We start from the raw sequence: 14,100 nt of genomic DNA, 5'->3' as shown, positions 1-14,100 counted from the left end.
GCTCCACCCCTGCTGGCGGCCAGGGCCTCCTGGAATGCCCCACATGGCCAGAGCCGAAACATGACTGCCTGATCTTTGCAGCTATTAAAATGCCTGTATCAGTATCAAAGGGAAAATGCCAGGCGGCTACTCACTCCCCCCAGAGAAGGCGGTGAGGCCTGGCCTTGGGTTTAGGGGCCAGTCCCTCCCTGTGCTTAGCTCCAGGACTCTTAAAGGGCTCAGGCTCCACCTGAGCCTCTGTAATACGTGGGTGTGTCCAAGTGGTGGTGGTGGGGGGCGGAGCCCAGAGCAGGTGAGCTCCGCACTCCACGGCTGTGACCTTGATCCTGGCACCTCCCCTCCCACAGGGAATCTGTAAAATGGGGCTATTGCCCCCCCTCCCCCACCAACCTCCCGGTGTTGCTGTGGAAAACGCCTTGGAAACCATAAAGAGGGTCCTGCCTGCAGCCCTGCCTTTCGACCGTGAGTTGCCCATTGACATGACCACACTGAGCAGAGCTCCAGTCCCAGCACCAGCGTCTGATTACAATGCCTGCCCCACAGCGGTGTGCCATCCCATCTGCCAGAGCCCCTTTCATCACCCCGTGCCACACGGCCACTGGGATGGCGTCCTGTTGGAGATCAAGCCAGTTCTTGGAGGGCAGGGCCTGGTCTGGTGTCTCGGGTCCACACTTGAACTGGATTAATCGCTTGGAGGTCTGCCCTTCCCTGCGGCGCAGGGGGACGTGGGCTTCGGCAGAATTTGGAAAGATGGAGATGGGGGAGGGGGGCGTTCTGGTGAGGAGCAAAGACACAGAGGCAGGACGGAGGCGGCACAGAGCCAGTGCGTGGGCCTAATCCCAGGGATGGCTGGCGGGGGGGGGGGGGGTGCTGGCCCCGTAGACGGGCTTTGTTAAGGGGACAGGCCCATGGTGGAGCGCAGGAAAATCAGCACGGGGAAATCAAGACGGAGGAAATTGAGACACTCAAGCCACACCCGCCCAAACTGGACTTGCTCCGGGGGCCGAGAGGGGGTGCCATGGGGTGTGCCCAGGGAACTGTCTTCTCCTCCCTCCACAGTCCTCTTTGTGCAACGCACTTGGCACCTGATCACAGACTCCCAGGGCCGTGAAACAGGGCCCCGAGGGGCCGCCGGATGCCACGGGCTGCCTCTGCCCCCCTGTTTCACCAGAACCGCACAGGGGTGTCGCTCTAGGCTCTGCAGATCAGAAAGAGTTGAGGGAAAGGAGGTGAATGCCCTGGGGTGAGTTTTCCAGGCTTCATATAAGAAAGTCCTTCCTTTCAGCTAACCTTCGGCCCTGCTGCTGCCTCAGGGAGTTAGGGAGTGGGGGCCCTTGGAACTATGCAGATGTGGGCGGGGGCCAGGCTGTCACGAGCCTAGGACTAAAGGTTCCAGGGGCCTGGGGTAGTTTCAGGGCCCGGTGCAGGATGAAGCAGGGGTCCCCTACACAGAGCAGGGAGGGGCTGGGCTGAGAGGGCTGGAGTGGAAGCCAGGAGCCTCTACCCTCCTTCCCTCCTTCTAGCAAATGGGTACTGAGGACCTGTGCATGCAGAGCCACAGGAAATGCCAGGACATGTCGGAGCAAAGCAGACACAGAGGCTGCCCCGTGGAGCTTACTGTCCAGGCAGAGGCACCACGAACCACACACGTCAACAAGAAGCAGCCACAGTCATCGAGCTCTGGCGAGTAGGGGTGAGGCTCTACAGGCTGGGGAAGTGACGGCAGGGCAGAGACCCGAGGATGACCCCGAGGTGCAGGGAAAACGGCTGAGACCTGACACCATCATGTGCTTCTTACGAACCGGGGCGGGCGGGGGGGGGGGGGTGTCCTGCACAGATGAATTCATTCAGCACTCTCAGCACCCCACTCATGAGGAACGGCACGTCGCTTGCACGGCGACGGGCAGCCAAGACGGGCAAGGCCGGATTCGAACCGGGAAGCCTGGTTCGGAGCCCATGTGCCTCCACTGCACAGCTGTGATGGGGGCGGGGGGGAGGGGGGTGGGCTCTTTCCCGGAGATTGCAATACTTTTTGACTGGAGGGCCAGGCACTGCTCAAAGCACTTGTTTAACTTTTTAAATTCTAAAAGCAACACTTAATGAGAGGGAGACGCTCTTATCACCCTCACCCTCCCAGTTCTTAGAGGTACAACCCAAAGCACGGAGAGGTTAAGCGACTCGCCCAGTGTCACACAGCCAGTCACTAGCAGAGCTGGACTTGAACCCAGCAATCTGGCTCCAGAGTCTGTGCTCCTAGTGGTGGCAGTGTATGACCGTGTGGCTGGACTTTGAAAGTGAGGGAAGGCGGAGCCCTGAGGCAAGAGAGGGTGGCGAGGGCCATGCTCTTCAGGCCCCATGAACCACATTAAGAGATGTAGTCTCTGGCCTGATGGCAATAGGAAGTTACCAAAGAGTGTAATTAGGGGACTGTGGTGACTGTATTTAGAGCTTCCTTTTTTTTTTCTTTAACGTTTATTTATTTTTGAGAGAAAGAGACAGAGTGTGAATGGGAGAGGGGCAGAGAGAGAGAGAGAGAGAGAGGGAGACACAGAATTGGAAGCAGGTTCTGGGCTCCGAGCTGTCAGCACAGAGCCCGACGCGGGGCTCGAACCCACAAACTGTGAGATCGTGACCTGAGCCGAAGTCGGACGCTCAACCGACTGAGCCACCCAGGCGCCCCTGAAAGATCACTCCAGCTGCTGTGTGGGTGCTGAGTGGGACAGGGCAGAGTGGAACAGGAGCAGGTGAGCTAGGAGGCTCTTGTCACAGCCCAGAAGAGCCTCGGGTAGCCTGGGTGGGGACGGGCAGGCAGTCGTAGAGAAAAGAGGACAGTCTGCAGGAGGCCGAGATGGTGCAAGCGGCGGGGTCTGGGAGGAGGTGCAGCTGGAGGCCAGTGCATCCACAGATGAAGGGGTTGTGGGGAGGGGCGGGCTCCTACTCAGTTTAGACATGTGGAGTTTGAGGTGCTTTCAGGACACGCTGGAGGGGTGGGATGGCAGGTGTAGAGACGGGCATGGTGCTCTGACAAGACGAACACACACATTACAGCCAGAACAGTGAGCTGCATGTGGTAGTGAGCTCCCTGTCACTGTGGGTATGTAAGCCTTAGAACCAGGGATATCGGGGCGGGGGCGGGGGGGGATTCCCCCCCCCTTCCTTCCAACACTCCCTTCCAACACTCTGATTCTATGGAGTAGGGGAGAGGCTGGAGGTAGCAGGACCATCCTCTGACCTCCCATATCACCGAGTCTCCCCCTACCCTCAGGAAACCACAAATGCCAGCTCACTGGGACTAAGGCTATTCCTGGAAGAGCCCCAGGTAATGCCCCTTTAACCAGTCCCCTTTCTGCATCCTTGTCTCCTGAGGTCACCCTTCCCGTCCTGCCCTACAGGCCGCCTTGGCAGAGCGTGACCCGCTAGAGAACACCTGACAACAGGGGCTCGAGAGGCACTGCAGCATGACAGGCAACTGCAGGGGTAAAGTCCCTTGGACGGCGGGATGGCAGGCCCTGTCACAGCCTTCCTGGGGAAGATGTGTCCCTTGTGGGCGGCAAGGCCTCCCCGCTGTAACTGAAAGAACATAAAGGCAGGAGCCTGCTGGCAGGAGGGCCGGATGGACAGGGAAATAGCCGAGTAAAGGAAAGGCTGAGACTGGACCGCGGGCATTAAGGAAGCCCGAGGCGGGGGTGGGCATGGGTGGCGGGGAGAGGCAAGGAGGCTGAAGAGGCAGGAGGGGCCCAGGCCGCGTGGACTCTAGCCACGCAGGGCTTCGGGAAAACCTACAATAGACTCCAGGCTAGGAGACGGGGAGCCCCTGTGTCTCCCTGGAAAGCCGTGCCCAGCCTCTCGGGCAGGAAGTTCCTCCCCTCTGTGCGCGGCTCGCCCCTGCTCTTTGAAGGACCAGAGGAGCCCCTGCTGCCGGCAGCTGCGTCTCTGCCCTTTTCGGCCGTAAAGAATTTTCTGCAGGGAGGCCCCCACCCAGGGCAGGGGGCATTCGGCATGTGGATGTTGGGGGGGGCGTCAGTGTGGAGCTGCGGCTGGGGTCTGCTGGCATCATGGACACCGCCCGGGAGAGCCGGGGACCCCGGTCCGCCCCAGCCTTCCCAGGCCCTCCCCAGATCCCAGCACCGTGACCCTCATGACTGCCGGCGCCAGCCTCTCGGCACTGCTCGGGACCCAGGTGAGGGGCCTGGGTGTAGTGGCACGGGTAAATGCTGTCTCTCTCCGTCTCAGGGGCTGCCAGCCATGGGACTTGCTAAATACCCCACCGTAAGACCCTACCCACAGGGACTGCATCGGGGTTCCAGGAAGGGGGTCGGCCTCGGTGGGTTTTACGGCTCCCAGCTGATGCTCTGCAGCCAGGGCAGGTCTTTGAGGACACGCAGGAGGGGAGACTAACTCTAAAGAGTTCAGTTGTTAAAGCGCTTCTCCCCCGGCCTTGCTTCAAAAGGAGACATTCAGCTGGCTGCGTGGACAGACAGACACGTATTATTCCGCAAGGCAGCTGGAGGTAAGGGGCAGCAAGAAAGGCGAAGACAGGGTGATACACGGGAACTGGGGTTGGGGCTTAGGCAGAAACTTCTGCCCGAAGGACTAGCCCGTGTCACAGGGTGAACCCCAGGTTGGGTGCTAAGCTTTCTAGAGGGCGGTTCAGTGTCCAAGAGACAAGACCTGATCCATCCCTCCTGGAAAGTTCTGGACAGTGATTTTCCTAACGGTGTTCATCACCAAGGCCTGATGTCACAAATGACATCCTCTGGGGCATTTTACAGCAAAGATGGTCACGTAGGCCTGATGCCAAGTCAGTTCAATCAGCGCCACTGCTGCGGAAGCTGAACCAAAGTGAACAGGTCCCTAGCCCCTGGTCTCCACGACCTGTCTCAGCTGGCTTAGTAGGGTATGGTACTTTCTACAGATGGTGTACCACTAGCGGCCTTAGAGGGCTAACTCTGGGGCCAGAATGCTTGGGTTCAAGGCCTGCCTCCGCGACTCACTGTGTGACCTTGGGAAAGCCACTGAACTTCTCTGGGCCTCCATTTTTCTCTCCTGAAGGAACGTCAAATGAAATATATATAAAAATATAACCACTTCAGAGGATTATTTTGAGAAGTAAACGAAGTAAGAGGTGGTAGAAATCTTGGAACAGTGGTCAATAAATATTAGCTATGACTCAAAGATGAGGGAGGTGGTGAGGATTACAGCTGCTATTAATTGAAAGATTTCATCTAATCCGGCAACAACCCGTGAGGAGGTCGTCATCATCTCCATTGCTCCGACCAGGACGCTGAGGCTCAGGTCACACAAGTAGCCAGCGGCAGAGGTCCATGTGACGTCACATGCTGTGGGCTTACCCACCTTACTGTTTTGCGCCAACCAAAAATGTGCCAGGCGCCTGGGCGGGTGGAGAGGAAGCTGCTGGCCACTGGGGGTCGTGGACGGGAATGGATGGACGCTTCCAGCCGCTCTGTCCAGGCGGGAACACATCACCCTGAACCATCCCCACTCTCCTGGCCAGCGCACTAGGGATGCAGCTCGGATTGAGGGGTTCATCATTTCCCCTTCGGCTGGTTGCTCTGAAACACCATTTCCAGGGCACGCCCCTGAGCAAATGCTGAGCATACAGCTGCGTCTTGGGTTGGGATGGGGGAAAGGGAGTAACCTGTAACAGAGGGACCTGAAATCGGCAACTAATTGCTGAGGGCTGCCTACATTATGCAGTCCCTGGGCTCCATAAGGGACCTGGAGACCAGTGAGCTCTCATCCCTGCTGCTGGATTGTGCGAGATCAAACGTGAGACAAGATATTTAAAGGCAACAGAGAGGAGAACACACTGCACAATGTGCTGGAGGCAGAGCCACAGAAGGCAAATAGGGATTACGTTGCACGTTGATGCTAAGACCCAGGGAGGGGCAGTCTGGGCGGCTGTGTTGAGAAGGATTCTGAGGCTGGTCTAGGCTCCCTGGGCATGTGTTGAGAGGTTAGGAATGGCTGCCGTGGGTCTGGGACAAGAGAAGTCAGCCCCTGCCATGTCTCTACTTTCCTTCTCCCAGCTAGATGTTTGGCATGGCCAGCAAGTTCTGCAGGAAGTCAGAGCAGAGAGAGAGCCCGTTTTGGGTTGGAGTGGTTTGGGGAAGGCTTTCCAGAAGGCACTGGGGCAAGATGAAAATGATTAGGAGTAAGGGAAAAAAGCATCTTTCTGAGGGTGTCAAACTGTGACTCTTTGCTTAAGACAGACGGCATCGTGTTTCAGACGCTTTGACTCTCTCACCATTTTCCTATGAGGGTTTGCTACTTAATGAGGTCCTCAGTTTGGTCTGGAGCTACCTGATCGCTGTAAGGCCTTTGGAGAAGCTGTAAAATGTTACCCCCTCTCCCTGGTGTTATCTGTAATAAATATTGCTCTGTATTTTTCTTTTAACTTAGAATCATGAGATGGCTCTTTATCTCGAACACCGACTCTCACTAATTAGTGGCAGCTTCCTGGGGCAGCACTGAAAAGCATTCCAAGGCCGTATGTAGGCTCAACGGGGAAAGTGTGCTGCAGTCGATTAGCAATGTCTGCTGAGGCCAGGGAATGGGGAGTGGAGCATGCCACGTCTTTACCACCACTTCACCAGACAATTAACTATTGTCTGGAAGGGGGAAGGTGTGGTGTGGAAGACAGATGCTCTCCAGAGAGGGGGATCCTACCTCTGGCTCTTCTGATCCCTGGCTGTGGAGGCTTCAGACCTGTTTTTTATCTATAGAGAGAAGGGGCTGGGATTGAGGGGCTCTGAGGATCTTCCCTCCATTGACTCCCCACAAGACTGCTCAGGCACTGACCACATATGCAAAGTCAGATGCAGTGGAGGCTGGCTGCACATGAGGGGATCTAGGGTCTGTCTGATTACGGAGGCCCAGGCTGCTGTGATCTACAGGCCACACCCCCAGAGGCACATACTTCCTCGGTAAGAGCCCCCCCCCCCACCCCCCCGTCTTTCAGACGCTGCTTTGATCTCTCCCCTGAATTCTCCTCTGGAAAAAAACCAGTAAAAGGCCCCTGCACATACCCTCTAAATGTAAGACATTCCTGTTACAGTGGTTGGTATTGTTATTTTTATGGAGGAGGGAGTCTGCCCAGGGTTCTTCAACTTTTTAGCCTAGAGGTTTCAACCCTCCCTCGACCCCCAGGAAATTCCTGAAGGTGGAAAACGCCCTTCCCACCCAAAGGACTGGATCATAGAGAGCAGGATGGAAGGACAGTGACATCAGTCTTCTTATCTGTAAAATGGGAGAATGAGAGCGTCAGTCCCTCAGGGAGGTTGTGGGGATTGAAAGAGGTAACGCTCACAGCAGCGGCTGCTGCATGGACCCTATAAACGTGAGACGTTCTCATCAGGGGTGCCGTTACTCTCACTGTTGGGGGAGGGGAGTCCGCCTGGCACCCCCCACCCCCCCGCCGGTGCCCACCTGGAAGCTGGCTGCTGACACCATAGATCCTACAACTTGGATCTAGCTGTCTGAACTCGGGTCCCTCCTGCTTCCCAGCACACCCTCTGCCCAGCCCCTGGTGACATCCGATTTCCTCCGTTTGGGACATTCCAGTTTCTTTCTTCACAGCAAGCAAATCAAGTAACAGGCAGCTGGAGCGCTCATTAAGGGTCCCAGCCCAGAAGAGAGGCACCGATGGGGGAAGAGTTGGGGCCTGAGGACTGGAAGCCACACTGCCAGCTCCCCATGAGCTGGCTCCCCGCCCCCATCCTCCTCTCCCCGCTCTGACCCTCCCCTCCCCCACGGCCAGGCCCCTCAGATCCAGAGGCCTTCTTTCTAGCATCTGCCTCTGGCCTGCCTCATTCCAGGCTCCTCTCCCACTGGGTCCCCTCAGCCTGGCCTTCCCTGCTGGCCCTTTCTTCCACCCGCCTTCCAGATCCCCACACCCAGCATGCCGCCTTCCCCCCTGGGCGGGGGGTGGGGTTTGCGGTGCCCCTGGGTTGGTGCCTCCAGGCCACCGCACAGGCTGTGTGCTTCACCGGACTGCCCTGTCCAGTGCCCTTCTTCCATCTTCCAGGGAGTGGCCAGGCCCACCTGCTGCAGGACGGATCGTCTGCCCCAGCTTCCGGGGAGCACTCGTACAGTCCTGGGCACGGCCTTTGGTGGGGGCACCTTCTCGTGCATCCTCCCACCTGCCATCTCCTGAAAATCTCACAGCAACCCCAAGAGGGAGGCAGAGCCTGGGCGTTACAGAGGAGGAGCCTGAGGTTTAGGGGGTGGCATGGCTTGCCGAAGGCCACATGGCTGGGGGCAAAGCCCAGCTGGAATCCCGGGGTGGGGTCCCTCCACTCACGGGGTGCCTGTGTGCCCTTTACAGAAGGAGCCCTCCACATGTCCACGTCGCAGAATCACTCTGCTAACAAAGCCACTGCCCGGGCTCTCCTCTGCCTTTTCTTCCCTCTGGGGGATCTGATGGCCCCCGCTTCTCCCTTCCCCGCCTCACCCCTGCCTCACCCTTGCCCTCTGCTCAGCCCTGGGAGAGCACACCTAGGAAAGGGACTCCTAGGGAGGAGGGAGGCCTCAAGTGGCTCCCGGACACCTTTGCTGGCCCACAAGTGGCTTTGCTCCTAGTGCAGTGCTGTCCCACGGAACTTTCTGCGAGGATATACATATTCTGTGTCTACGGCGTCCAACAACTGGCAACCACCAGCCTCGGGTGTCTCTTGAGCCTACTTGAAATGTGGCTAGTGTGACTGATCAACTTAATTTTAGATGTATTAAATTTTAATTAATGAATTAATTACCCATAGGACGGGCCCCTCCCTCTGGCTCCGGTGCCCTCTGCTGTTGACCTCACTTCCCATCGGTTTCACTCACTCCTCTCTGTCCCTACCTGCAGCCCAGTCCGGGCCCCAGCCCCCTCTGGCCTGTGCTAGCCGCTTGTTTGGCCTTCCTCTCTGCCCTACTCTCCGCCCCACTCTAGGAACATACCTGCCCTTCTATGGCTCCCCACTGCCCTCACATAGATCTAACAGTCTCTGAGGCACCTGCTGACCCAGGCTACCCGTCTCTCTCCAGTCAGATCTTCCACCATTCAGCTCCCCAAGGCAAACCGCACCCCCGCCCCCCACTCTTCCAACCTTCAGAAGCTGTTCTCTTTGCCCCTTGGACCAGGCCCCTCCACTCATCCCTTTTGCCTGAAGTCTCCTATTCACCCTTTAAGGCTTCACTTGAAAATCACTTTCCCAGGAAGCCACTGCCGTCAGGTACATTGCATGTTGATAACATTCCCCAGACCTCCTCCGCCTCTGTTATCGTAGCATGTTTCACATGACATGGTCACCGCCCGGTGTCTTTTTTTGTGTCCTATTTGTCTGTAAGTTTAGGAGGGCAGATGTGTGACACCCCCCCCCCCCGCCCCCCGCCAATGCCTGATCCACTCCAGCTCTCAGAAACATTTGCCAAGTGAATGAATGAAAATGGACAAAGGACGGTGGCAGGACAGAGTGAAGAACCAGGGAAGTGGGGTCAGGAACTTAGGTTCTAGTTCTGGGTCTCATCATATGACTCGGGGTAACCTACTGCCCCTCTGTGGTCCTTAGTTTCCCCATCTGTAAAACAGGGGTCAGTTCAGATGCTCTAGCAGATGAGAGGTCTCAGAAGTCAGTAGGGACACAGGAAGCTACAGGTTGCAGAGGAGGAATCAGCACGTCAGATAACGTTGTCAGTCCCAAGGCCCGGAGAGCGAGAGACTTGACATGGTTAAGTCTCAAGCAGAGGAAGCAAGGATCTGGGGCATGCCCTGGCCAGCAGGAGGGGCCAGGAAGAGGAAAGGATGGAGAGAGGCTTTGAGAGGGGCTCCCAGAGCCAAATGCTTGTCCCTCTGCTGTCAAGGACCCTGAGATACCTGGCGGGAGCCCTGACTGCCCGAACACGATCTCCACCACCCAGCCAGTCCCACGTGCACTGTCCACCAGCTGGCAAAGGCTGCCTGCCTGTTGAGCCCAGACACTTCCCAGGGGACTGTGGGTGGCCATCCCCTGGGTCCTGGCAGGGCACGGGAACGAGCTGCCGGCAGCGGTCATGGGTGTGCCGCTAGTCTCAGTAAGCTTGCCCTGGGACCACCCTCTCTGCTCTGGCCCTGTGGCCTCCCTCTCGGTGTCCACCCTGGAAAGGTGTGTGGCAAATTACCAGCCTTTGCCTGGCAATGGAACCTGAGAGAGGCCTGGCTGTAGGGAACTGGTACCTTGTGCCAGAATGGTCCCAGGGCCCACCACGGTTAGAACTGGGCTCGAATGCTCACCACGACCACAACCATCTTCGAGCTCAGAGGAGTGAGGGTATTTGCCCCAGGCTGCACAGCTTTTAAGTAGCAGAGTGGGGATCAAAACCACCTCCCTGCTCTTTACTGCTCCTACTAAGTAAGAGGCCCCCTCTGAGTTCTTCCTCAGGGGAACTTTCCAGGCTGTTCCAGGACCTCTTCCCAGGCCACTGCTGCCCTTACCTGTGGGTCCTCCCCTTCATTTGGGCCCTGGATCCCTTGTGCTGTCCAGATCCTTATAAGTCACCAAGACTCACACTCTTCACTGCCCAGCTTTTCCTCTGGTGGCACCAATGAGACTGTATGTCCCTCCTTCCTGGGTGAGTTCTTTTCATGCACTCCTAAGATTGCCATGGCCAAGAAACACTAGTGGCTTTTAATCCACTTAGGTTCAAGGACATTTCGGAAGTGGAGAAAGCTCAGCATCCTTTCCCCAGGAAAACACGCAAACACGAAATGGTGGGGACCATCCCAGGGGACCAGGGATAAGAAACAAGAGAGTATGCCCAGCGCGCCCAGGCGCTCTCTGCGCGGGACGCTGGGGGCGCCTGCTGGCGGCGGGAGCGGAAGGGTCCCACGCAAGCAGCCGGGGTCCTTGGGTTCCTCCGAATCCACCGCAGGGCAACGTCCGTCCCCGCTCCCCCCCCCCCCTCCCCCAGCAGACGGCTCCTGCGAGGCCCGGGCGCACCGCGCCGCTTGGAGAGCAAGAGCCCGCGGGCACCGGCTGGTCGAAAGTTTGGAGGCTGCGCGAGGGGGCGCCGCGGGCAGGGATAAAAGCCAGTAACAAAGAGCACAGACCTCATCCAGCAGTTGGTTGACTCGTCCCAAAATAGCCGTCTCCATTTGCTGCTCCCCACGCTCCGATTCCAGGCGCAGCACCCGGGCCTGCAGCTCCGCGGTCCGAAAGTGGGCGAGCAGGCTGAGCGCCAGCGAACACAGGGCCAGCGCCAGCAGCCCGCACGACCCCGGGCTCGGCAGCCGCGCGCAGCGCTCCGCCGGCGCCACCGCCAGCGCCACCGTCGCGGGCGCGCTTAGCTCCCCGGGGCCGCGGGCACCGGCGGCTGCCGCTTTGCGGGGGCGCTCGGCTACCATCCCCTTGCGTCTTGAGAACCAATAAATAAATAAATAGAATAAATAAAGGCGAGAGCCGCTGCCCAGAGGCGCGATCCAAGCTGCGGGCAAGGGGGGAAAAATGTCCCTTTCCTTTGCTCCCGGCAAAGACGATGGAAAAATTAGCGGCAGGAGGGGGAGAGCCGAGAGAACACAACCAGCTGCCGCTGGCAGTACAGCGGTAGTAGACCCAGGTGAGAAGAGAGTTACTTCGAAGAACGTTCCAAGTCCAGGAAAGTTAGGGGAGTCCGGCCGGCTCTCCCTCTCTCCGCCCCGTTTCCCCCTTCAAGTATCTGCAGAGTCCCGGAGTTGGTTCCGCGCTGTCGGTCCTTCTTGGTGTCTCGCGTCTCCCGGGCGAGCCGGCTTCAGTCCCGGCGCGAAGGGGCGCACACCGAGGGCCCCATGGGCAGAGGTGGGTCGTGGCCGCCGCCGAGAAGCGTTGGGGCCGATTCCGGCGCCTCTGTAATTTGACACACTGGCTGCGGCTGAACGGATCGGATGAGCAATCCGTGCTACTTCCCAAACTAATCTCTCCCACCCCCTCCCTCCTCCTCCTCCTCCTCCTCCTCCTCCTCCTCCTCCTCCTCCCCTCCTCTCCTCCACCTCCTGCGGGGCCGACGGCTTGGATTTATTTATTTATGCAAACTCGCCCGGGGTGGGGGGCGTGGTGTGCTGGGCCCGCTGCCCCAACCCGCGGGCCCGGGAGCCCCTCTCCCGCGCTCCCTGTCCCCTTTGAAGTGACACTCGGGGTTATTTATAGGCAGGAAGGGGGTGTGGAGTGGAGCGGGGCCTCTACTTCGCTCCCTTTCTCCGGATTCACACCGAGGGCCCTCTGCCTTCCACCGAAGTGGAGGGGCCAGGCATCTCTCTGCTTTCGGACAAGTTGGCAAAGGCAGCCTTTGGGATCCTCCAAAGAACCTGGCTGAGTTATGGTCAGGCACCTAGATGGATCTCTATATCCTGAGCAGGAAGCTCTAAATCTTTTCTGGCACCATTGTCTCCCCCCCCCCACCCCGAACGTGTCCCGGTGTCTCATTCCCTCCCCGCTCACCCCAAACCAGTTCCACCTTGGGCCCTGTACCTCCCGAGTCCTGCAGCTCTGTGGAGCCTTTGGTTGGGTTCATTCCACCTAGCACATCTTTAACAGCCTTACTCCGGGGTGAAAAGTCAGCCCTCCAGAGGGCAGAGGAATTGGCCTCCTTTTCTCTCTTTCGGGACCAAGATGTAACAAGGTACAGGAGAATGAAACTGAGCAGAAAGGCTTCATTCCAAACAAGGTACCTGAGAGTCAGATCCCCGTCCCTCCCCTTCCTGCCTGTCATTGATCTGAGACCCATTCCATCCCGCGGTGGCTGTCGCTGTCGGAGGAGCCTGCCCCAATTCGCCCAGCCATCAAAGGTGAACTATTCTCAAGGGCACGCGCAGTCAGAGTCCTTCTCTGGAGCTCACCCGCTCCCTCCTGCTGTCATTTCCTAGGCTCCTGTAGAGAAACACTGGTGGCCTGAGGGCAGTTTGTAGTTTCCTCTCCTGTCATTTCCCCACCTCCAGTAACATTTGTATCCCAAGAGACCTTATCTCCCTGCCGCCTCTTGACATTCTTGCAAATGAGGTGGTGGGATTGAGCTCTTGGAGAAAGCCTACTTCCCAGGAACGGGGGGGGGGGGGGGGGGGGGGGGGGGGGGGCGGGGGGGCAGGGGACAAAAGGCCGGCCTTTGAAATGTGAAATGCGGGTTGGGGTGCCCAGAGTGTTGTGATTCCATTTTATAAAAGCAGGGTGTACAACTTGACAAGGGATATACTGACTTGGTGGGGCCTGATGTATAATAGAGTGACAAGGCACACCTAAGGGTGTAGCACATTTAAGAGAGTAACATAGTAACGTAGCGCTCATATGTAATAAACGCTTTAGCATTGCAGGCTTGGTCAGTCAGCCCCATGGGGGACTACAGGGATACCAAATTATGCTTGGGAGAGTGCTGTTGGCCAGGGGTTCCAGGTCAGTGCAAGCTCTAGCATTTCCCTGAGGTGGAACGCCGGGTTAGGGCGCCTGTGTTCCCCCCCAGGGGAGATGGGTGCCTCCCCCCAGCCACTCAAGACGATCCCTGGAGAACCCATGGGTGTTGGAGACCACCAGGGGGCGCCAGAGAATTTCTGCACTGAGATGCCTGCCAGAGATTCTGGGACTTGGATTCTCTACCTCCACCCCCGACCGGCCCCCCCAGGCTATTGGGAATGGAGGGACAGCACAGGGGGCTAGTTTCATTCCTTCCTTGCTCCGCGAGCTGATCTTTCCCCTTTGCGGACTTTAGGAGCCCTCAGGAATGCTCAGCCAGTGAGACCGTTGACCTGGAGCTGGAAACAAGGAGGAGGTGCAGTGCTAGCCTGACCCTGGCATCGCAAACCGCATGTCTGAACCTCAGGGGCTTCCAGGGGACTCTGGAGTCAGAGAAACCTGGGTATAAATCACAGCTGTGTCAAGCTTGGGCAGCTTAACGAGGTAATGCAGGAAAAGCGCTCAGCAAAGTGCTCGGGCACAGAGCAGGCCCTTAAAAATGGCATCTGCTTCTTCTTTGGGATTCATAGTTGCTGGTGCCAGCTAAGATACAGCTGCTGCTGGGCTCCCCGTTGTGAAACAGAAAGAAATTTCAATCCCAAGGGAAAGCAGATGAGTCACAGACTCCATTTCCCCATCACTGAAA

General features: G+C 57.9%; 1 protein-coding gene across 4 annotated transcripts in view; it reads right to left on the bottom strand.

Annotated features, from left to right (window-relative positions):
- Positions 1 to 11,919, bottom strand: part of COL13A1 (collagen type XIII alpha 1 chain) — a 145,139-nt gene extending 133,220 nt beyond the window's left edge. For all 4 annotated transcript variants that reach the window (XM_043596520.1, XM_043596521.1, XM_043596523.1 and 1 more), the window contains exon 1: positions 11,090 to 11,919. In XM_043596520.1, the coding sequence (XP_043452455.1) occupies positions 11,090 to 11,383 (294 nt within the window). In that variant the 5' untranslated portion in view covers positions 11,384 to 11,919. The remainder of the gene's footprint in view (positions 1 to 11,089) is intronic.
- Between the last annotated feature and the right edge of the window lie 2,181 nt (positions 11,920 to 14,100).

Source organism: Prionailurus bengalensis, chromosome D2 (assembly GCF_016509475.1).
Source record: "Prionailurus bengalensis isolate Pbe53 chromosome D2, Fcat_Pben_1.1_paternal_pri, whole genome shotgun sequence".
NCBI classification, from domain to species: Eukaryota; Metazoa; Chordata; class Mammalia; order Carnivora; family Felidae; genus Prionailurus; species Prionailurus bengalensis.
The sequence above is the reverse complement of the archived record's forward strand: the minus strand, read 5'-3'. Positions and strand labels throughout refer to the sequence as shown.